Source organism: Protopterus annectens, chromosome 1.part1 (assembly GCF_019279795.1).
Source record: "Protopterus annectens isolate FY-2018-M chromosome 1.part1, PAN1.0, whole genome shotgun sequence".
In the NCBI taxonomy this organism is placed as follows: Eukaryota; Metazoa; Chordata; order Ceratodontiformes; family Protopteridae; genus Protopterus; species Protopterus annectens.
The window spans coordinates 354,197,012-354,221,947 of NC_056726.1; the positions used below are offsets into that span (position 1 = coordinate 354,197,012).

The following is a 24,936-nucleotide window of genomic DNA, read 5'->3' on the forward strand; positions in this document are numbered from 1 at the left end:
GCTCCAGACTGGGTGCGCCAACACTGATACCCCCTTCTGCACAATGTGTCGTGGTTATCTCCATGGCACCTGCCTCAGACTCCTTCCCTGCTGTCTCAGCAGGAGAACCGGATTCTGCACCCTCGGCTTCTAACACTGAACCTTGCAGCCTGGCTAATTACTTAATCTCTCCTTTACCATCCTTCAGCAAACCTGTGATGGATATCATTTTAGAGGCAAGGAGGCCTAGTACTAGAAAATCTTATGCTGAAAAATGGAAGAGAGTCTGTGCCTGGAACCATTCTCAAGGGATGAGCACAGCAGCGCCCAATTTTCCTCAGATTTTACAATAGTTAACTGAGATGCTTCACAAGGGCCTTTCTTTTTCCACCATTAAAATCCATGCCTCAGCCATTTCAGCTCATTATAACACAGAACCTCCCCTCTTCTCTCATCCACTGCTCAAGCAGTTCCTCAGAGGGGCCAAAAATTTGAGACCACCCAGTAGAGCTCCAACCCCATGCTGGGACCTTAACTTTGGCTTGGAGAAACTCACTCTACTTCTTTTCGTGCCAGCTGCTACTGCAGACTTAAAATTCCTTCCTTGGAAAACAGCTTTCCTTTTAGCAATCACTTCAGCTAGAAGGGTATCTGAATTACATGCCCTTATGGCAGTGGAGCCTTTCATCATCTTTCATGCGGACAGGGTGTCCCTCAGAACCAATCTATTCTTCATGCCCAAGGTGGTATCCAGTGTGGCTCTTAATCAATCCATTCATTTGCCAACCTTCTTTCCCAATCCACAGAATAAAGGGGAACGGATACTGCATTCCTTAGATGTGCAACTTGTATTCTACTTGAACAGGACTAAACCTCAAAGGAAATCTGAACAACTGCTGGTGGCATTTGCTGCAGGGGTAGAGGGGAAGGCCATTTCAAAGCAAACCATTTCTAAATGGATAAGCCATTGCATTCATTTCTGCTATAAGCACCATGGAAAGCCTATCCCCCAGGGGATCAGACCTTCACTCCACCATGGCTGCAGATACCGCTACAGCCTTTCTCAGAGGCGTCCCTACCAGGGACATCCTAGAAGTGGCTACCTGGAGTTCTGTACATACTTTCACCAAGCATGATCATTTGCCAATTTTCTCTAAATCCAGAGCTGACTTTGCCACTGCAGTGTTGTAGGGCCTTATAGCTGGCCCTAATGCTATATTCCTCCTCCCAGCCATAGCTTTGGGAATCTACCCAAATGCAATGACTGCAATAATGAAACACGAAGAACATAGTACAGTTGTGTACACTTACCATAAATGTAGATGTTCGAGTGAATTCACTGTTGCAGTCCTGTTTACCCTCCCTCCAGCCCCCTAACTTCTTTTCACCATACCTCTACTTTCCTTTACTATGCTTAAAAGCCTTTTTGGTGTATTTGCTTTTTTGTTGGAGGTATATCTTTGTACTTTTATATTTGTTTCGCATTAGGGGGGGCACCTGATATCTGAGGCAAGAAAAACTGATGTAATGGCGTTGGCTGCATGTTTTATACCCCTGATGTCATGGAAGAAGGGACAGCAACTGATGCAGGACCCAAGACTTTGTTAATCAGGCTGACTGAGGGCTATCTGCAAGCAGATAACGCAAATGTAATGACTGGCAACACTTGAACATCTACATTTGTGGTAAGTGTACACAACTGTACTTTATATATGTCTAGGCTTGTCAGGGCTTTTTGGGCCATTAGCCTAATAATCTCTTCTGAACCTATGAAGACATTTACATGTAATATTGATTGGATTGTTAATGTGTGCGTTGGACCGTCTTTGGTACCACAGTACTTGATTAATGTCTGTTTTCCTATTGTCTGCTCCCTGGCTTCTTCCAGTATGGTTCACCCAGCGTAGAACACTGAGGAAGTTCCCTGATGTTAGTTATCACACAGACTTTATTGCAACATTAGTTTATATACAGGGTTTACAATGTGTGTGTGTATCATTTATCTTAGTTGCAATATTTGGTCTGTAGAGATACAGTTCTGTTTTGGGGAAAAAGTAATCTTGCCATCCATCTCTGCTTAGGCCATCCATTGTTTTTGCCTCCTGTTGAGTTTTTCTGCAAGCCAGACGAGTGTCTATATCTTTGTAAGTATAATTTGTGCATTGTTGTAAATAGAATTTGTGTAAAATCTTTTTTTTTTTCTAGATTTATACTTTCTATTGTGTCCATTCAGTTTATTGGTGGGGGGGGGGAGCTGTTAGGTTCAGGTATAATGTGGCCTCTTCTAGTGCACTGAATGACATTTCAGCATACAAGCATAATGCAGATTCACCTTCATTAAAAAAAATTGCTGAACTTTGGTAGAAAGCTGAGATGGAAGAGTCCATTAGGTACCTGTTTGCATTCCAGGAATCGTAAAGGAGGCGCTTAAAAGAGTGACAGACCTGTGTGTGAACAGAGGCAATATTATAGTAAATCCAAGGTTGAACTATATCGGATTTGCCTTCGTATTACTAAGTAAAGTGATTTTGGAGTTAGTGCATTTAAATAACAAGGTTGGGTTGGGGAATGAGTATGAATGATTTGCGTTACAGAAAGGCTTTAAATATGGTATAGCAAGTTTTGATATTCTCCTTTTTTGTCTGAAGTAGAACTTCAGTTGCAGAATTCAGTTATGATAGGCAGCAGGGGCTCCTTATCGATCAGTTCTTGCAGTAGGAATGTGTATGTTATATTCTGTGGGTGTTTGTGTGCCCCTTAGCCTTAGTACAGGAATGGTATGCATTAGCTAGAGTGTGTGTGAGCACCCTTTGCTGAAAAACTTTGAGATTGAAGAGTAATTATGTTACTGTACTAAGTGCCCCAGGGTTTTTACCATCTGCCGAGAGTTTTCTTAGACCTTTCAACATGTTAGACTTTTAATATGGCAAACACTCCCTTTTTTCTGTCAGATCTTTGTGTTCCATGTTAAGTCTGTCAAAGTTTCCACATGCTTAATGGGATACATAGCCATTGTTGTCATGTGTAAGCTTTTGTTCATTTTGACTGTTGCCTTTCTTAACATTTTCCTTTTCTGTTTAGGATATTTCAAAGAAGAATGAGCGAAGTCCTCTCAATGAAGTACACTTGGTAATTATGAGGCTGTTAAGTGTATTCATGTCACGTACCAAGTCTGGATCAAAATCTACATCTGAGGTAATCATCCACTTCATATTTAAAATATTTGACAGATTCAGTGTTAGAATATAATAGTCTGTGAATCTTTAGTAAATTTCAACCTAAGTTTAGAATTAATCCAAGAATATTGTGTGTTGGACCTTGCAAAGACTGCATTTCAAAAGGGTTCGTATGCGTGTAGTCTTTCCATTTCCACTTTATCAACATGTTCACTCTCTTCCTTTTCAAGAAAAGGAAAAGAACACACACTTAGAACTTTTGTAAAAGGAGAGGACTTAATTGATATTGTTCTTTCCTTCTGATCTCTGAGCAGGAGCTGAGTTTTCATATAGATTGTTTTGCAAATGTTTTCACAAGGTTTCCTTTTCTAGGAATGTTTGATTTACTTTGAATTTAGTTTATTTGGTCTGCAACTCTTCTAGTTTTTCTTATTCAGTTTAGTTGTAGCAAACCTTTACTCTAGTGATGCAGTATGGCTAGGAAATGATGTCACAGGGTGCATAGCAATACTGTCTTGTGGGAAGAGAAACCCCATCTAGAAGATTGTCTACTGAAGTAATTGTAATCAAGCACCTTACAGTGTCTCTAACATTCTTTGAAGGAAGTGTGCATGAGACTAGGAAAGAACCCCAAAAGCACAAGTCCCGTTAAACATCACCCTCAGAAAGTAATCAGTGGTCACCCTTAAAGCTCATCATGATCATCACTAAAGGTCTGGCAGTTATCACCAGGGCAGAAATAAAGTTGTTAAAGGATACTGCAAAACAGTACAATACACCTTTCAAAAGAGCCTCTTTCAGAATTTTTCTTTTGCTGAATCCCTGGATTACACTTTTAACTAACATTTCACACCCACCCATCATTTATGGAAAGATGACTCAATAACTGTGTATTGAAAAAATGGTCTGAAAAGTGTAATGTAACTCACAAACCAAGTTTTAGTATTTTTAGTTTTGAGGAGAAGAGCTGTTAATTCCACAGAAGAGATTAACAGTTCAAATGAAAACTGGCCAAGCAAATGCCAGATTAATATATTAATATAAATGTAATTTCTATACATACTGCCTTGTTAATGGAATACAGTGTTTTTGAAGAGAGACAGGACTGTACTAGACAAAAAGTGACAAGTGTTAAAGCACTCAGACTGGAGTACAAAAATACCTAGAATTATTTTGTTTTTATTGTGAAATTAATGGGGTAAAGTTAAAGTGCTGATCCCATTGAACTGGTTTCAGTCTCACTCTTCAGAAAACACAATAGTTACATGACATTTTATAAGAGATCTTTGATAAACAGTCTCACAGAATTCCAGTTGAAAGCGAGATTTCTGTAGTTGTAGAAGGCATGGCAAAAGCAAAGATATTAAGAAGTAAAATGTCATAAGTAAGTGAGTGTATAGGGATGCCTCTACAGAAGGCAATAGTTGCTGGCTGGTTTAAAGATTTATTTTGTATATCTGTTAAAAGTAGTTCTGAAATGTGCTTGAAAGTTTAGCAAGCCTAAAACTAGGCCAACTGTGGGACTACCAATGGCTTAAAAATATGGTGAAGCTGTCTCCATGCAGTCAGAGCCGGTCTTGGGCCACTTGAAATTTTTTGGGCCAGTAGGGCACAACTCCCTCAGAGGGCCCCATACTAGGCTATGACAGGGTCATTATGTGGCTTAGAGATTTGTCTAAGAGACACTACAGGAAAGTGCAAGACATTTTCTTATAATTAAAGTCCTGTGAGGTGGACAATATTTCCTGTTGTGCATTGCACCAGTGGGCAGTCTAGTAGTAGTAACTGCAGCTTCACATGCCTTGCATGTTTCAGTGTCTTTGTTGCTCATGCTTCCTTAGTGGTCAGTCAGTGTTGCTCAGTGCTCAGAATTTTCAGTCTGAAACAGGTCTTATTAACCATTTAGTTTAAATACCACTCCACTTAATGTCTTGGAAGATAATACCAGGCTTAATTTGAAGACTAATAGAGAGGTGCTGTTTCTTTTGCTTCTCTTGCTCCTCTCCTGCTTCTCTTGCTCTACCTCACTGGACTACATGAAAAGAAACATGGAAGAGCTCTCTGATCATCTAGCCCAGGCGGGTATGACCTTGAACCTGAGTAGCATTCTGCCCTCACCAAGAATGATACCGCAGTATAAAGAAAGAGTAACAGCCTGCATTTAATTGCTGGAACCTGTGTTCTGAGAGACTGCCTTCCAGACTATCTGCAAATATACAGAGCGGAATATATATTTTTTTGGTTATAGAGTTTAATTGTTGCTTAGATCTCTGTTGAAACTGTTGTCTTACTGTTCTGAGAGACTGATCTGCAAATATACAGAGCTGAGTATATTTTTTTAGTTTTAAGTTTGTACTGTTAGTTGTTGCTTAGATCTCTGTTGAAACTGTTTTGTCACCACCATCCTACCTATTTTTGGTTTGTAGTTTAAATTTAGTGGCTTTTGCAGTTGCCCGCCCCACTGTAGATTTGATCTGGGACACTCCCCCAGTCCCATCTCTTTACCACATTCTACCTAATAAACTCTTTCTGCACTTGCTTTTAGACCTTTTTAATTTAATTGCATTTTTAAACTGTGTTTGGTCTAATATTGCTACATACTCGAGTGTGCTAGCTTGCATTGCATGTGAATTGTTTTTACTACTGCTTTTGCTACTTTTCTGTAAAAAAAAAAAAAAATTGTAAGCCTGTTTCCTACCTTTCCTGTAAATAGTGTTCCAGATACAGATTTGCTGTGTCCAGGACAGTATGTAAGCTTCTCAGCCCCCCAAGCCTTTCTGTGTTGGAGGGAAGCCTTCTAGCTTAACAGTGGGGAGTGGTAAGCACTAGGTAATCTGTCTACCGCATAAGGAGTGGTTCTGGCCCAGAAATTGTAGTTATTGGCCGTTTGGGCAATCTCTTCAATCTCTGTCAACATTCTGATTTGAAAGCTTGCATTTGCACTTGTTTCTGTCCTGTAACTCGTCTAGTGCAGATACAGATTCTTAGTTTTAGCACTTAAATTTGCTTATTCATGCTCAGCACTTGTTCAGAACTTGTAAGCACTAAATAAGCTACTAATTACTATAGCACTCAATCTTCCTCATTACCTAAAGGAAAACAGTTTTTGTACTTACTTTTCTCACTTGCTTAGAGTAAAACAGCTCTTGTACTCACTTTCCTCACTTATCTAGAGGAAAATAGTTTTTTATTCGGGCATGTCCAGGGGTCAGCTCCCAGTGTTCTCTCCTGTCTTATCTGATGAATCTGGGCATCTTGAGGCAATGTAGAAATTCCCTCATGTACAAAGACAGCCCTCTCCTCCTACTACCCAACACTACAACCTGTGAGAGATGCACTTATCTAGCCGAATTGTAGGTAAAGCTCTCTCCAACCAAGACTGTACTTGACAGTCATGAGGAGAAGGTAAACATTTGCACCACACCACACTCATCACATAGTCTCACTAAATCTACACCACCAAAATCCACACATAGTAACACAAAAACATTTGCGGAGGCTCTCAATAATAATCTAAGCAACAGAGACCTCCAAAGCAGAAACGCAAGCAACCTCCATCCCCCAACACAACCCAAATGACACATAGCACACAGACTCAGTGTGCCACCCAACCACAGCCAATAAGGCACAACAACGTACCCAACACACTAGTCATAGGTGACTCTACAGTCAGGCACACTGATGTCCCACTCACCAGGCTAAACAAGGAGAAGGTTACTGTCAGCTGCCTGTCTGGTGCCAGGATCTGCCACATATAACCCTCGCCCTCAGGTCAATCCACAACAAGTACAAATATGACTTTGTCATTGTCCATGTTGGTGTGAATGACCTGAGATGTACCTCCTTGGACTACATGAAAAGAGACATGGAAGAGCTGTCCGATCTTGTAGCCCAGGCAGGTATGACCCTTGCCCTGAGTAGCATTCTGCCATCGCCCAGAATGATACCGCAGTACAAGGACAAAATGGTTGACTTCAACAATTGGCTAAGCTTCTGGTGTCATTCTAAGGGGATCCAGTATCTGTCTGCTTGGGATGACATGGTCGACAGACCACGATGCTTTGCCACAGATGGCCTGCACCTGTCGCCCCTGGGATTCCGGATACTGGCTAAGGCCCTTGCTGCCCATATAGTGCCTTTTTTAGGCAAGGTTCAAATAACAAATTCACCACCGTAACAGGAACAGGCAAGCAAAAACTGAGGGTAATGCTACTCAATGCTAGAAGCCTAAATTTCAAAATGCACTCACTCAAGGCACTCCTTAAAATGGAGAACATCGATATCTGTGCAGTGACTGAGACCTGGTAAAAGGCTCCAGAGAGCACCCCTGCACTACCAGGCTATAACTCATACCACACTTTTCGGCCATGTAACCTGGACTGAAACACCAAAGGCGGAGGTGTGTCCATATTCATTAAGGATATCCACACCTCCAGGCTAGTTGCTCAGCATAATGCATCCGAGGTTATCCAAGTGCAACTAACTCTGGGCAAAACTGCAATCCAAACTGTGGCTTGTTACAGATCCCCCACCATGCCCCAGGATTCCCACTCCTCTTTTCTTGATGTACTGGAAAATACTGGGGTTCAACCAAACACCCTAATAATGGGTGACTTCAACTACCCCACCATTAACTGGGAAAACTGCTCGTGTACCAACTCGGTAGCTCAACGCTTTCTGGAATTCATAAACTCCAATGCTCTGGATCAACTTATCCACACACCCACCAGGGGCAACAATATCCTAGACCTAGTCTTTACCATGAGTGAACAGTGTTCTACACCTGAAGTTAACTCCTCATTGGTCCAATCCGAGCATAAGCTAATCACCCTTGATATCCACATCCCGCCTCCACCCTCCATTAAGGAAACCACGGTAAAAAATTTCTCCAAAGCCAACTTCATGCTTTCTTAAGACAGAAGTGGTGAACTTCATGACATCCATGCAGATGGGGCAATACAGTTACAACTGCTGAATCCTACACAAATGCACTCTATAAGCACTTAGATGAGTGCATGGATCGTGCTATCCCAAACAGAACCAAGATGCTATCCTCCAAAAAAAGGAAGCCAATCTGGTGGTCCCCTGCCATAAACAAGCTGTACAACAGAAGGAAAAAACTGTTGCAAAAGAGAGTAAAATCCCATGAGTGGAGGAGCTCCCTGGTCAGCCTCAGTAAGAAGCTGAGATCCCTTATAAGATCCTCCAAAGTTGCTACGAAAACAAAATCGCCACTAATTCCAAGGACAACCACAAAGCATGCTATAGCTATGTCAAGAATCTCATTGGCAACACCCAGATCTGCTCTGAGTTTACAGCACAAAGGCATGAAAGTTACAGAACCAACTGATATTGCCAACATCCTGGCAGATAGTTTCAGTGCTAACTTTACCCCCCTCTCACCCCCTAAAGGGCCAATATGTATACAGGAAGAATGCAGAGTCCCTGTAATCACAACTACGCAGGTAAAAGCTGCACTCTGTAAAGCCAAGAACACAGCATTCATGGGGCCAGACAACATCCCAGGCTGCATTTTACATGAACTTCAGAACGAACTGGCTCCCCACTTAAGCACCATGTTCAATAATAGCCTCGCATCAGGCTTTGTACGCACTGAATGGCACAGCAACAGTTATCCCACTCCACAAAGGGGGAGCCACCACTGATCCCTGGAAATATCGACCTATTAGCCTGACGAGCCTGCAAGGCTATGGAACGTATCATCATGGAACTCATAAACAAAGACATTGGTAACCTCCAAACTCTGGATCCCACCCAGTTCGGGTTTGTGAAAGGCAGATCATGCCTCCTGAACATGATCGAGTTCTTTGAGGCAGTCACCAAAACCGTAGATGAGGGTAAGGTGTTTCACACAGCCTGTCTTGACCTCGCCAAGGCTTTCAACACCATCCCCCATTCTGGAAATATAGCTAAACTCACTAAACCAGGTATAAATCCCTACGTCACAAGATGGGTTGCCAACTGGCTCACTGACAGTACCCACACTGTAAAAGTTGCAGACTCCAAATCTGACCTCAAAGCAGTGACAAGTGGAGTACCACAGGGTTCCGTCCTGGGACCTCTCCTGTTTGGTATCTACTTCTCTGAAGTACAGGCTAACACAGAAAGCCTCTGGCTAATGGAATTCGCAGATGACTGCAAATTAGGAGCCATAGTCAAGTCCCCAAATGATGTGGACATCCTACAGAAAGGCCTTGCTGAGACAGATGCCTGGTGTCAGAGCCATGGTCTCAAGCTCAGTGCCAAAAAGTGCAGTGTCATCCCCTTTGGTAAAAACTCTGTACCCATGAACTACCACATAGGCAGCAATCTACTTAACACTGAATGCGTGATAAGAGACCTTGGGACCCAGGTGGACAGTAGTCTCTCCTGATAGTCACATCGTCACATTAGTCAGGAAGTCCTTCTACTTGGCACACCTCATCATAAAAGGGTTCTTATCCAGGAAAAAAGAGGTCATTGTTCCCCTCTACTCGACACTCATTAGACCCATTATGGAGTACAACACCCCATTTGGAATGTATCTCACAAGACCTCTGCAACAGCTGGAAAGGCCACAGAAGTACCTCACAAAGAGGATTACTGGCCTCAAACAAATGCCCTACACTGACTGCCTCAAAAAACTACAGCTTTACTCTGCCTAACATATAAAGCTATGTCAAACCCAGAGCTGTTGGACATGCTACACCTAAAGAAATCCCAATCCCTCCGAGCTACACGCTGTAGGGACCTAAACCTTGTCACCACAATAAACAGGACATGCTGGAGGGATATATTCCTGTCCCAGAGACTTCCCATACTCTGAAACAAGCTTACCCATCTATGTCAAGCAAAATTCTTCATTAGCACTCAAGAAAAATCTTGATGAGTGGATGGGAAATACACCCTGGGACCACTTCTGTGTCTCTGCTCGACAGTGGCACAGGAAAATAACTTTCTTGGGTGGCTTAAGCCAGGGAACCTTGTTGGCTAGGCTTACGTAGGCCCTTGGGCCAATAGCCTAGTACCTACCTATGATCAATTTCAACAATTGGCTAAGCTTCTGGTGTCATTCAAAAGAGATCCAGTGTCTGTCCGCCTGGGACGACATGCTCGACAAGTCTCGTTGCTTCGGAAGAGACTGCTTGCACCTGTCACCCCCTAGGCTTTTGAATACTGGCCAAGGCTCTTGCTGCCCCCATAGTGCCTTTTTTGGCAAGGCTCAAAAGTCAAACCCACCTCCGTAAGCAGCACAAATAAAATAAAATGAGGGTTGTGCTACTGAAAGTCAGAAGTTTAACTCTCAAAATGCATGCGCTCGAAGCACTCTTCGACATCTGTGCAATAACTGAAACTTGGTTCAAGGCTCCACAGAGCACCCAAGCACTACCGGGCTATAACTCATGCCACACATTTTGGCCACAGAACATGGACCGAAACACAAAAGGAGGGGGTGTATCCATATTCATCAAGGATACCTACACCTCCAGGTTAGTGGCACAGCATGATATGTCTTGAGATCATCCATATGCAACTAACATTGGGCAAATCTGCATTGCAAATTGTGGCCTGCTACATATCATCCTCCGTGACCCAGGACCACCACTCCACCTTTCTGGAGACACTGGAAAACATGAAGGTCCTACCGAACACCCTGATATTGGGCAATTTCAGTTACCCTACCGTTAACTGGTAAAACTACTCTAGTACAAACTCCCAGGCCCAGTACTTCCTGGAATTTATCAACTCAAATGCCCTGGATCAGCTGGTAAACTCCCCTACCAGAGGTGAAGATATATTGGACCTGGTCATCACCAACATGGTCGACAGGTGTTCCGCACCGGTGGTGAACCCATCACTGGTTAGATCAGAGCATAAACGAATCACTCTGGATGTCCATACCGCACCACCATCCTCAACCAAGGAAACCACAGTGAAAAACTTTTCTATAGCAAACTTCACCTTACTTAAGACAGAGGTGGTAAGTTTCACAGGCCCCACGCTGAAGGATAACAGTGTCCAAGATGCAGGATCCTTTATATATGCACTCTATGAGCACCTACAAGGATGCATGGATAGTGCCATCCCTAGCAAAACTAAGACTCACTCCCCTAAGAGAAGGAAACCAGTCTGATGGACCCCTGCCATAAACAGGCTATACAATAGGAGGAGGAAACTAGTTTAGAAAAAAAGCAAATCCCAAGAAGGAAAGACATCTCTGATCAGTATCAGTAAGAAACTAAGGTTCCTCATAAAATCATCCAAGGCTAACTTCGAAAGAAAAATAGCCAAGGATTCGAAAGATAACCACAAAGCCTTCTTTAGCTATGTCAATAATCGAAGTGGCAACTCGCAGATATGCTCTGAGCTAGTGCAAAATAGCACAAAATATACTGAACCTACTGATATTGCCAACGTCCTGGCAGATAGATTCAGTGCAAACTTCACCCCCAAAAGGGCCCACAACAATACCGGAAAAGTGTAGAGTCCCGGAAATCACAGATGCACAGGTGAAAACAGCCCTGCCAAAAGCACAGCATCAGTGGGGCCAGATGGTATCCCAGGCTGCGTCTTGCACAAACTACAAAACAAACTAACCCCCCATCTAAACACACCATTGCTGTGTGCCAGGCTGAGGTTGAACAGTTATTACGCTCCACAAAGGAAGGACCACAACTGACCCTGGTAACTGTCATCCCATAAGCCTGACTAGCCTGGTCTGCAAGGCTATGGAACGCATCATCATGGAACTCATTAACAAAGAAATTGGGAACCTCCAAACACTTGACCCGACCCAGTTCGGCTTTAAGTGCAGATCATGCCTACAAAACCTGGTTGACTTATTCGAGACAGTCACCAAGGCCATAGATGAGGGTAAGGTGGTTCACACAGCCTACCTTGACCTCGCCAAGGCTTTTGACACCATTCCCCACTCGGGAATTATAGAAAAACTCACCAGCCTGAACATGAACCCCTACATCACGAGATGGGTTGCTAACTGGCTTACAGACAGAACTCACACGGTAAGAATAGTGGGCTGCTGGTCCGAATCTAAACCAGTCACAAGTGGTGTCCCACAAGGCTTGGTCCTGGGACCCCTATTGTTCGGCATATACTTCTCAGAAGTACAGGCAAACACAGGAGGACTATGGCTAACCAAGTTCGCCGATGACTGCAAACTGGGAGCCATAATTGACTGTCCAACTGACACAGACATTCTCCAAAAGGGCCTTACTGAGACGGACACCTGGTGTCAAAGTCATGGTCTCAAGCTAAGTGCCAAAAAATGCATAGTCATCCCGTTTGGGAAAAACAAAACACCCATGAATTACCACATAGGTGGCAGCCCCCTTAATACAGAAGAGGTAATAAGAGATCTGGGGACCCAGGTAGACAGTAATCTTTCCTTTGACAATCATATTGCCAAAGTAGTTAGGAAATCCTTCTATGTAGCCCATCTAATTACTAAAGGGTTCGCATCTAGAAATAGAGGTTATAGTGCCCCCCTACTCATCACTCATCAGACCCATCATAGAGTACAATGCCTCATTTGGGATGTACCTCACAAGACACTTCCAACAGCTGGAAAGACCACAGAAGTACCTCACCAAGAGGATTACTGGCCTCAAACATATGTCCTATGCAGCCAGACTGGAATAACTCGGGCTGTACTCAGTGGCATATCGCTTACTCAGAGGTGATCTCTGCCTGACTTAAAAAGCCATGTCCAACTCAGAATTGATGGAAATGCTCCACCTAAAGAAATCCAAGTCACTGAGAGCCACTCACTCTAGTGAGCTAAACTTCACCACAACAATAGATAGAACATGCTGGAGGGATAGATTGCTGTCACAGAGACTCCCCGTGCTTTGGAAGAAAATTCCTAACTACATTAAGCAGAGCCCCTCACTAACACTCTTCAAGAAAAGCTTTGACGAGTGGATGGGTAACAGAAAATACACCCCTGGGAGAGAGGCTCAGTTAATTATTCAATGGGGCGGCAAAAGTTGACACACTGGCTAGGCTTATAAATGCCCTCGGGCAGATAGCTTGGTACCTACCTATGTACCTATGGGGTTTGACTGGATATACAGTTATAAGAAATGTCTGTGGAGTAGTCAGATTTTTACACTATGAAAACAACCACTACTAAGTATAAGTCAAACTAATAATAACAACACAGTAGTGGTGGAAGTAACTTAGTGATCAAAAAGACTTGTGGCAGAATGTTTCCAGTTAAACAGTATGGCATAAAATTCTTGTAGTCATAGATGAGCAAATGGATAGGAGCACAATAATCATGGAGAAGTACTGGATGGAGGAAGATATAGCTGGTTAGAAAAATAATCCACTTGGCTGAAAGTGTGGAAGCAGAGTTTAACTTAAATGCACTGTAGGGGTATCACAGGTTCAGAGTTGCATAAAAAGTAGGGGGACAAGCTAGAAAATTATTGGACAGGAATAGGGAAGAGTTTGAAGAGGAGGAGTACATTTCAGAAAGCTGAACAAACTGTGTTGGGGAGTTTTGTGATGTCCGTCTTCCCATGTTGCAGTATTCGTCAAGTTTAGGTTATCCTCTGCTTAGCTTACCCAAATGTCTGGCCAGTATACAAAAGCTTTAGTCACTGCGAGGTACGTGAGATGTCTGACATAGGCTGAATGATGTGTGGGCCATAAAAGTGACATCTACAAGTACCTTTTCTCAGAACTTCTGTGCTGCCAGTCGAATGTCAGCTCATCTTGCCATCTCTGCCATCGAATCCTTCAAATTTAAGATAAGTACCCCATTGAGGCAATTTTCTTCTTTTCTTTTTGGTCACTGCATGCCTGTTAAGGTTCATGTCATCCAGGGAACTGAAGTGTAGGTGTGGTTGTCATATCCCCCATAAGGACACCCGCGACCGCTGCCTGGGGCCTAACCATGACCTTAAAACCTGCGCGATTTGTCAGACCTTCATTCCTAAGACTCTCCGTAGCCTTCTGCATGCCTTAAACATCTAGCTAGAAATCCAGTGTGTTAAACATTTGGCTCTAGTGATGGAATGGCTGTCTGGTCAGACAGCCAGAAGGCCAAAGTTTCTTGGCCAGAATCTACTGCTGCTCTTCCTCTACCTGACGTTCTCCCTGTGGCCGTTTGCTTGGAAGAACTTACAGAATCAGCCGATGCAGTTATAGTGGGTACCATCCCATAGGTCACAGTACCTAGGGCTGAAAGCATGTCTTTGGAAGATTTGCAGATGTCGGGTGCCAATGACGAGGGGGAAACTCTGCTCGCAATAAACTCCCAGAATGGTGCTTCCACTGCTAATCATTAGTTGGAACCTAGGACTCCCTTAGGTCCTACACCCTCTAGGCCTGTTTCTTCCCTAAAAAGGAAACAAAAGACAAAACATGTCTTGCCTCCTTCACCTTTTGCCATTCCTCCAGTCCTTACCAGCCTTTTTAGATGCTTTCAATGCAGCATCTAAGAACCCTGAATCTCATCCACCAGCCCCTAGAAATCCTGACTGGTTGAATCATATTGTAATTTGAGTATATTTATTTCATATTTTCTAAGTGTGCACATCAGTATTTATATTATATGTTATAATTTTTTGGTAATTTATTATGACATGAATCATTTAAATTAAATTATGTAATATCAGAAATTGCATTTAAAACTTAATAATTTTGATAAAAAAGATAGTATCTAAATGTTTATATATGTTGGATTTTGTCACAGTGCTGACAGGGTTAAAATGTTGGATGAGTTGATTGATTGATTAATTGTCTTAATTGATGAATATATAAAAAGAGAATATGTAAGTTTGTAAGTGTGTTCCATTGAAGGCGAATTGCCGAGGTACCAGGACAGGACTGATGGATTAAAGCTGCTTCTCTTTGTTCCACCCTCTGACTGCTTATTTCGTGGTGTGTTTTTGAAGAATTGATGTTTATGCTGTTTTCAGTATCATTATGGTTTTATAGGCTCCCAGAAGGGGCCAAATGTCCTAAGTGCCCTGTTGCAAACCCTGACACTGTTTCAATCTCTGCAGACAAGCCCTCCAGATTTCTACCCTGCTCTTCTATCTTTCCCACTGACGAGCACAGCAAGATTATCCAACACATTGATAAAAAATGGTATACACCTTGTCACTTTGGCTTTCAGAGCTGTCAGCTACCAGACTTGCATGTCTAAATATGCCCTGGCCCTTTTGACTCAGGCTTCTAAACTTGTAGCTGATCTAGACTCTCCTTCTACAACTCAAATATCAAATCTTATTTCCCTGTCCTCTCAGGTGACAAGACATTCCATCAGATGCAGCTACGATGCTGCTGAGGCCTCAGCAGGATTTACAGCTTCCACCTCGGTGCTCAGAAGGCACTTTTGGCTGAGACTCCAACTCTTACCTGATGACATAAGGGCCAAACTTCTGGATGCTCCCCTGGGCATTTCTGCCCTTTTGGTGCCAAAGTGGCAGAGCTTTTCAAAACTCTTCAACAAAAGGTGGAGGAATTGCAAGACCTAAAACACGTGTCTCCAATCCCTGAATTTCATAGGAACTATCCCACCAAGACAAAGTTTATCAGGAAACATTCTGCTCCTACCCGTCATTCTATGAGCAAAAAGACTTCCAGGAAACAACAGCCTTCTACCAGGCCTGCTCAAACTCCTGCTTAGAAACCTCAGTTTCAAGACAGGGCAGGTAGTCTACGACTGCCTCTTTTGTACACCCCCTCCAGATTCCATTTCCGTATCCTAAAGACTCACTGTCTTTTGGTCTGGCAAAGCATTACTGCAAGACAAGTGGGTCTTGTCAGTTATAGGTCTCCTTTCACAAGGGGCTGTACAGCCTGTTCCTCTGTCTGAAAAGGGAAAGGGTTTTTATTCTAGAATTTTTCTAGTCCCAAGGAAAGACGGCCCCTGGAGACCCATCCTGGATCTCTCCCATTTTAACCTTTTTCTGCAAGTACCCACTTTTCGAATGCTTACATTCCAGACTGTTTTCCCCTTACTAATGCCTTGGGTATTTTTGATCACCTTGGGCATCAAAGATGCATATCCCTGTAAGACCCACTTACAGGAAGTGTTTATGCTTCTCTGTGGGTTCCTCATTTTCAGTTTTGTGCTTTGCCCTTTGGACTATCTACTGCTCCAAGAGTATTCACCAAGTGTCTGGTTCCAGTGGTAGCTTATTGCACGGTCCAAATGATTTCCATTTTTCCATAGCTGGACAGCCTTCTGATCCAGGCAGGTTGCTCTACTAACCTCCACATCCACCTCCAGAAAGTCATTGCTGTCCTACAGTCTCTGAGGTTCAACATCAATTTCCTGAAGCCCAACCTAAACCCTTCCCATGACTACATTTTCCTGGGTAGCAGAATCGGGACAGACCTAAACCAGGGGTCTTAAATGTGACGTCTGCACTCAAAATCCTGAGAACTTTTCAGCCGCAGACCTACTCATCATATGATCGCTCCTTCTCAGATGTCGCATCTAAAAGCTAAGTAACCCGTTTGGTTTCTGTTTTTCCTTTTATAGCCGATTGTTGTTGCTTAGGCTTGGTTGTTGTAGCAATTTAGCTGATGTCAGGTAAAAATGCAAATGCGGGCACCACATACCCATAAAGACGCCCATGATAGATGTTTTTTTCTTGGGTCGGCAATACAGCCATTCTGCCTGCTCCATTTGTCAATCATTTGTGCCAAAGACCCTACACAGCCATCTGGCCACTTTAAACCTCTACCTAGAAAACCAGTGCCTTAAGTGGTTAGCCCTAAGAATGGATCCCGCATCGGAAGCCTCAATCCGATCCTCCGTGTAAGAAGACCAAGATACCTTGGCCTTCCTCGCCTGTCGATTTGTTACTGGACGCCCCGGCCAACAGCTGATTTAGGAGTTGAGCACCCGGTGTATCGGTCGACTTCAACAATGTCCTTTGGGGGCAATTGCTCAGCCGACGACCGGCAAGTCCTCGGAGCTTACCCAGACACACACTACCGTCGATGTCGGGGGGGGGGGGGGGGGACCAGATTCTGTGGTACCTCTGACCAGGATCCAAACTTTCGAAATGGTTGCCTTAAAACCTGACTCCAGGCCGGTTCCAACTTCCACCCTGGCCAAAAAGAAGCAGAAACCCAAGCATACCTCCTCCTCCTGCAGAAGGCCTGCCAGATTGGCATTCCTTCACTTCCTGTCTCATGCAGGCCTTTATGGCCCTTAGGCCTTCAGGCTCAACCTTTACTACACTGCCTTTACTTAGCCCTAGGTCTGCCCCAGCCTCTTCCCTCCCACCCATGACCTCTCAGGTTAGGGAGGAAGAGCATGATTCTTCCTTTCCTCAAAGGACTCTATTTCATATACCTCCCAGATTGCATCTTCCCAGGAGTATTATTCTCCTGACAAGTAATCTGTTGAAGGGGATTCTCCCCCTGAGGTTATTACCTTTGGTGAGACCATCACCAAGATGAAATATTTCAAAGGGGATACTTCACAAATGGCTGACACCCAAAAGAGGTACTTTGAGGTACTTCAAGTAGAATCCCCCTCCCCTTCTGCTTTTCCTCCGGTTCTGCCCGCTTACTTGAATGCCTTTAATTCAACTTCTAAGGCCCCAGACTCTGTCACCTGCCCCCAAGCACCCTGACAGTTTCTACAAGGTGCCGGAGGAGCAAAAATTATTAGTTAAACCACCCTTGGCAGACCCAGCTGTGATTTCCACCACCTCTGATAAGCAATCCAGACTGCTTCCTTCTGCCTCTCTCCCTACCCACGGATAAAGACCGCAAATCTGTGGATTGGATTGTCAAGAAGGTATAGACATCCTCCACATTGGCTTTCAGAGCCATTAATTATCAGACCCACATGACTAAGTATGCTCTGGACTTCATGTCTCAAGCCTCCTCCATGCTGTCGTCTATTCCTGACAGCCCCATTATGGCTGACATCTCCTCCAAACTGTCCTTGGCTCAGCAAGTACCCAGGCACTCCATTAGATGCAGCTACGATGCTGCAGAAACTTCTGCCCACTCTACAGCATCTGTCTCTGTCCTCAGGAGATGCTCCTGACTGAGACTTCAGAATCTCCCAGAAGACTTCAAGTCCAAGATCTTGGATGCCCCGGATCACAGTTTCCTTTTTTGGAAAACAATCTTCAGACATCTTAAAGAATTTGCAAGAAAAAAGTAAAGAATTGTAGGACATTAAACATCTGCTGGTGTCCCCCATTCCCAAGTATTACAAAAAACTACCTGGCAAAAACTACTTTTGTAAGGTGTAACCCCCCACAGAGGGGTGCTTCCTCTTCCAGATCTAGAAGAGGGGCAAGAAGACCTACTACATCCAGACCTACTACACCAACTCCTCAGCCTTAGACAATCCTTTCAGGACAGAGGAGAGCCCAATAATGGGTGACTGGCTTTGCCCACCTAGCACTTTCGGCATGCCTTCCCCACTGCCTCCCCTTCTGGCAAGCCATCACCACGGGCCAATGGGTACTATCCATTATCCAAAAAGGATATTTCCTATCCTGGAAAAAAAAAACACCCAGGAAAGGCATTCCATTTCCCCCCAAAAACCAACTACATCTCCTCCACAGGTTTTGTCAGACTTGTTAAAGCTAGGCACCATAGAACCTTTCCCCTCAAGACAGGAAGGAAAGGGATTTTACTCCCGTCTCTTCATGGTCCCTAAAACAGATGGCTCCTGGAGACCCATCTTAAACCTCTCCTTTCTAAATTTTCACCTTCAGGTACCCACCTTCAAAGTGCTGTCACTTCCCACTCTGCTACCTCTTATTCCAGCCAAGACCTTTATAGCCACCTTGGACCTAAAAGAGGCCTACCTACACATACCCATCAGGACTTCCCACAGAAAATTCCTGCATTTCTCTGAGCCTTCCTCTCATTTCCAATTTACTGCTTTGCTCTTTGGTTTATGTACTGCTCCCCGAGTGTTTACAAAGTGCCTAGCCCCAGCCATTGCCTTCTGCAAAACTCAAGGAATCCAGATTTGCCCCTATCTGGATGACATCCTAATACTGGCAGAGTCAAAAGATACCCTCTCAAAGCATCTGTACTTCACCATGTCCCTTCTGCAAAATCTGGGGTACACCATCAAACTCCCAAAGTCCTCATTGAACGCAGACCAGGGCAAGATTTTCCTAGGTTGCAGAATCAGAACGGACAAAATGAAGGCCTTTCTCCCACAGGACAGGGTCCTGACTTCGCACTTCAAGGAAATCCTACACTCCCAAAAGGTGACAGCAAGGCAATTCCTTCATCTCCTAGGCTTAATAGCAACAACCATCCCCATTCTACCACTGGCCAGAATGCACATGCGCAAGCTACAGTGTTACCTCAAAAACATTTGGTCCCAGCACCTGCATTACTTAGAACAGGTTATTCCCCTTCTTCCCTGTCTAAAGACAGAAATCAGCTCGTGAATCCAGCAAGTTCAACTAAACCTTGGAAGTCCACTACTACCCCACACCTCAACCCAAATAATGCATACAGATGCCTCAGATTCAGGTTGGGGTGCGACACTGGCATTGTACATGGCTCAGAAAAATGGCACCCTTCTCTACAGGGCAAACGGATCAATGTCAGGGAAATGACAACAGTCTTTCTTAGCTCTAAAGACCTTTACCTCCCCTCCCACTTTTACCGGGGGTGCTTCTGATAGTGACCAACAACGCCACTGTAATGTGGTACCTCAACAAACAGGGAAGAACAAAGGCTTATCAACAGTGCAGGCTTACCCTTATGATATGGGACTTAGTCTCTCACCACAACTTGTCCCTGCAGGCAAGCTACAGCCCCTGGAAGGACAACAAGCCAACAGGTCTAAGCAGGACATACTCTGCACAGCACGAATGTATGCTGGACGGGACTGTCTTCCTAGAAATAGTCCACCAGTGGGGTACTCAGAAATAGACATGTTTTCCTCCCCCTAAAACAGGCAACTGCAGACCTTCTGCTTAAAGACCTACTCCCCTCTAGCATGGAGAGTAGATGCTTTCAACATCTCTTGGGTAGGGGAAGTTTCTTTATGCCTTCCCCTCCTTCCCAGTCATTCAGAAAGTCCTCTTGAAAATCTTGTTAGTGACCCCCTACTGGCCAATACAGCACTGGTTCCCGCTACTTCATAATCTAGCCAAGGGCAGTCACTAAAATTTACCCTACAAGGTGGATCTACTGACGCAAAAAAAGGAACTCTCCTCCATCTACACTTGCAGATGTTATCCCTGAGACTGTGGGTGATTAACTTTTGATCCCTTTCAGACACCAATACTTAGAGGATGTGCTTTCAGTCCTGAGAGAGGCCAGGAAACCTACAACCAGAAAATCTTACCTACCCTAAATGGGAAAGATTTACTTAAGTGTTGGCAAGGTCAGGGACCCTTGCATTGCTGATACCCCCCCTTGTTCTTGCTAGTGTGTCAGTTGATAAAAAGTGGACTTTCCTGTTCTTCAGTGAAAGCACACCTTTCTGCTATATTAGCCTGCTTGCCTCTTAATCAACCTTGCTAGCCAGGCTCGACATAAAACTCTTCCTTAAAGGGGTGTTACACATGAAACTGCCAAAGAAGCCATTTCTTCCTCCCTGTGACCTTAACTATATCCTGGAAAACTAACCAACACCCTTTCGAACCTGCTGGGACATCTTCGCTACAGATGTGTACATGGATAACCGACCTTCTAGTGGCTATCACTTCAGCCAGAAGGGTTTCAAAGTTGCAAGCCTTAATGGCCTGCCCCCCCTACACAACCTTCCATGAGGACAGTCACCTTGAGAACTAATCCCTCCTTTATGCCCAAGGTGGTCATTGACTTGTCTCTAAACCAATCTATCCACCTGCCCACTGTCTTATCCTCTCCCACTAATGAAGAAGAGGGGATACTCCACTCTCTGGATGTGTACAGGCAACTAAGATTTTATCTGGATAAAACCAAATCCATTAGGAAATCTAAGCAACTCTTCGTTTCCTTCCACCCCAGAGCCCTAAGCAAGGCATTCTCCAAACAAACCATTGCATGCTGGATCAGCAAAGCCAGTTATCTCTGCTACCCCCACCACAGAAAAGAAAACCCAGTGGGAATAAAGACCCATTCCACAAGGGCAGTGGCCACCTCCAAGGCTTTCATAAAAGGTCTAGACACGCCATCCATTATAGAAGCAGCCACATGTTCCACTATCCACACGTTCACCAAACATTACAAATTTGACCAAGTCTCCAGAGCACGTGCAGGATTCGCCAGGGCAATCCTACAGGGCTTTGTAGAATCCCCATCAGCATCCACCACCCTCTCATCCATCTGAGCTGTGGTACTCTTCCCACAACTAGAATACTGCAACATAGGAATAGAAGGACATAGAATAGTTGTGTAAAATCTTACCATAACCATAGATGTCCTCATGTTGCAGTATTCCTTCCCACCCACCATTACCCCCTCTTCATTCCCCTTTATCTCCATCTAAACCTCGATCTATCCATACTGAAGGACTTCAGGATCCCATGCCTGACTGCACTGGCATTCCTCCTGCTGGGCCTTCTACTCTACCTGCAGGCCTTCAAGTTCTGAGGATTGTGCGTGCAGACGTCACATTTAAGGCCCCTGGTTTATAGCCTTAAGTGTGACGTCCCACGCATGCTGCAACAGTTAAGCCGAAGTTTTTGTATAGGAGCTGAAGTACGAGTCGCCTGAGGGCAGGAAATTCCACAACTGTAATACTGCAACATGGAAGAGGAGGACATCTATGGTTATGGTAAGATTTTACACAATTATTCTTTTTCTGTTAAGGCCCACTTAGCTGCTGATGTTAAGTTGTCAAACTCGCCTTCATTCTTGCTGGATGTGTTCGGAGCCGATCCTCGGCTCCGACTCAGCACTTGCTAAGCTCGAGAGCTAATTTTACCAGCTCGAGGCAACCCTATATCCCATGATGCAAGGCGTGACTACCCCAGATCTCGTTTGCCGCTTCGCGAAGAGGTCTCCTTTTACCAGCTCAGGTAAAATTGTAGTATTTTATACTAAATTTCTGTCAAAAAAATTTTTCCTTTTTCCTGATTTCCTTTCTTAAGAGTTAGCTTTAACTAATATCTAACTTTCTTGCCCTATATTCCCTTTCTCCTTTATAATAGGGATAGTTTTTCCTCCCTTCCATTAAATTTCTGTCAGGGAGTGTGTGTGTGTGTGTGTGTGTGTGTGTGTGTGTGTGTGTGTGTGTGTGTGTGTGTGTGTGTGTGTGTGTGTGTGTGTGTTTTTCAGTTTTCCCTATATTTTATTAGATAACTGTGTGACTGGTGTGTGTCTGTGTTTGGCATACCATGTCAAAAGAAGTGAAGGTCTCAGGCTTCAAGAAGTGTGACTCGTGCTGTCAGAAAATGTCTCTGACAGACGGTCACACTTCTTGTGTGTACTGCCTGGGGCCTTTACACCTGCAGGACTCCTGTGCTATTTGTCACTCCTTCAGCCAGAGAGTCTTGCAGGAACGTAGAAACAAGCTAATTCTACGTGGCTTGTTGAAGCCAGAGTGTTCCCCGACCAAGACTGGGTCGGCAAAGCCCTCTAAGCCACCTAAAGCCCAGGCTGTGGTTCTTAAGCCTTCGGCGGTGGCTCCGACTCCTTCGGAGTCGAGATCGGCTCCGGCTGGAGCCGATCTTTCTACCTCTGAGGTGGTGGTATCGGCGCCGACTGACTCCGATACACTTGCACCTATGTCGATGTCGGCTCCGGCCGGAGCCGGCTCCTTGACCAGGACTGGTGCCGATAAGCTGTCGGCTCCATCTGGAACCGAAGGGTCTTCGGCTCCGATGGCTCTTTCCAAGAAGAGATCTTGGTCCCCTTCCCTGGAGTCGATTCGGCTCCGGGATCTCCTCTACTTTCGGAGCGGAGCCATCGGAGTCGATCTTCAAGGTCTTCCAGGCTGTCAGACCATGACTTGGAGAGGGTGGTAAGTAGACTGCTGAAGTCACAGGCACTGGCCCAGATGCTCCATAGCCCGCCTCAGCAGACGACCGCTATCCCTCATCCCCTGAAATTCCTCCTCCGACTCTCCTTCAGAGTTCGAGCCAGAGCTTCTTGGAACGTTGACCGTGAGTGCGCCGGAGCCGATACTTCCCCTGTCGGCTCCGTCGTCTTCGACTCCGATTTCCTCCATGAGACCTTCCTTGGAGGGATCCGGTCGTCGGGTCTCCCTTGTCAGCTCCGAGGGGGTGAGTGGCATCGGACCCTTGTCTACCCCGCTCTCCCTCTTGGAGCTTCGGCATTGGTGAGCTCGGCACCGACATCGGCCTCGGAGCCTTCTCTTTCAGTGGGACCGGGGATTCCTGTCTCTTCGGAGCGGGAGTCTTCTGGGCTCCCTGGGAGGGGAGCCTTTGAGGTGATGAGGAGTGTTCTAGCCCCGGAGCTGAGTCAACGGTCAATTCCATAAACTCCTCCCTCTTCGGTGCCTGTTGATGTCTCTTGCCATTCTCTTGCTCCCGGACCCAGAGATCCATCGCTCCAGGTTTCCCCATTGGGAAGAACTTCCTCTTCCGAGGTTTCTCCTGATCCTTCCGGAGAACCCCCGCGTAAGAGGACGTGCAAGAGGAAGCACACAGACTCCCCCGAGTTCACGACATCAGATACCGACTTAGATGAGTCTGAGGGTTCCCACGGTCCCCTCTGAGGATGTCTCCTTTCAGACATCCTGAACTCCTTAAGCAGAGGGGAACTGGCCTTCCATTAACCCCTCCGAGGATGAGTCTGTATACCTGGAGGCTTTTGGATCTTGACCCTCCACCTCCCGGGTGTTTCCGCCTTCGACCCCTCATGCAAGTGGTGGCTCGAAGGCGTGGGCGGCCCCGGATTCTGTGGAACCAGTCCCCAGGAGGCCTTCTAAATTCATCACGGCCCCCACAGACAAACAGTTTCTTACCAAAGGTGTCCCTGTTGATGCCTTGGTGGTGGCGGCTGCCACCAAGAAGGAACTTGCCGATCCTTCTGTACCTGTCCATCCTCCTAACAAGGACTCTAGGACCATGGATAGGTACGGTAAGCGGATGTTTTCTTCATCGACCTTTGCTATGCGCTCGCTGAACTATCTCTGTCACTTCACCCGGCTTCAGAGAGACATTCTCAAGGAACTAGGTGAGGTAGTTCAGGATCCGTCAGCTGCTGGGGCTCAAGAAAAGATTGCCTCACAGCTCGGAATCCTAAATTCTATAACTAACTCTTCCATGCGGCTCATTTCTTATGCAGCCGATGGGGCGAGTAGAGCCGCAGGCACAGGAGTGGCACTTGGGCTTCAGTCCTGGATGCGGCTTTGTAAATTCGCGGACCCCTTTAAGGCATCCTTTACTAATACTCCCTTCGATGGTTCGGCTTTGTTCGGGCCTCAGGTGAAGGACACATTGACCAGGTGTGAGCAAGACGGCAAGACTCTTTCTGTCGTAGGAGTCCATTTCTCCACCTCTTCAAGACCCTATCCCAAAGGGCAGAAGCGAGGGAAAATGTGGTTCCGTAAATCTCAGGGAGTCACGCCGGACGCACGTGGTCAGTTTACCCCAGAGGCAGAGGGGGTAATAACAATAGCCCTAGGGGCAGAGGGGGTCCGCAGAATCAGGGCAGCAGAGAGCCTCTCTGATAAACCCTTCCAGCACCCCTGAGGTGTTGCCCGACTGTCCACCCTTGGAGGCAGTCGGGGGAAGATTGTCGCTGTACCCAACAGCCTGGCTTTTCTTTCTCAAGACAAATGGGTACAGTCGATCATATCCAAGGGTTACAATATCCCTTTCATGAGATATCCTACTCCCTC

At 45.2% G+C, this 24,936-nt stretch overlaps 1 protein-coding gene across 1 annotated transcript in view; it reads left to right on the plus strand.

The window, feature by feature from the left end:
• UBR4 (ubiquitin protein ligase E3 component n-recognin 4) overlaps nucleotides 1-24,936 on the plus strand; it is a 3,959,899-nt gene that overhangs the window by 2,589,140 nt on the left and 1,345,823 nt on the right. The window contains 1 exon segment of the mRNA XM_044087073.1: nucleotides 3,061-3,174. Coding sequence (XP_043943008.1) covers nucleotides 3,061-3,174 — 114 coding nt within the window.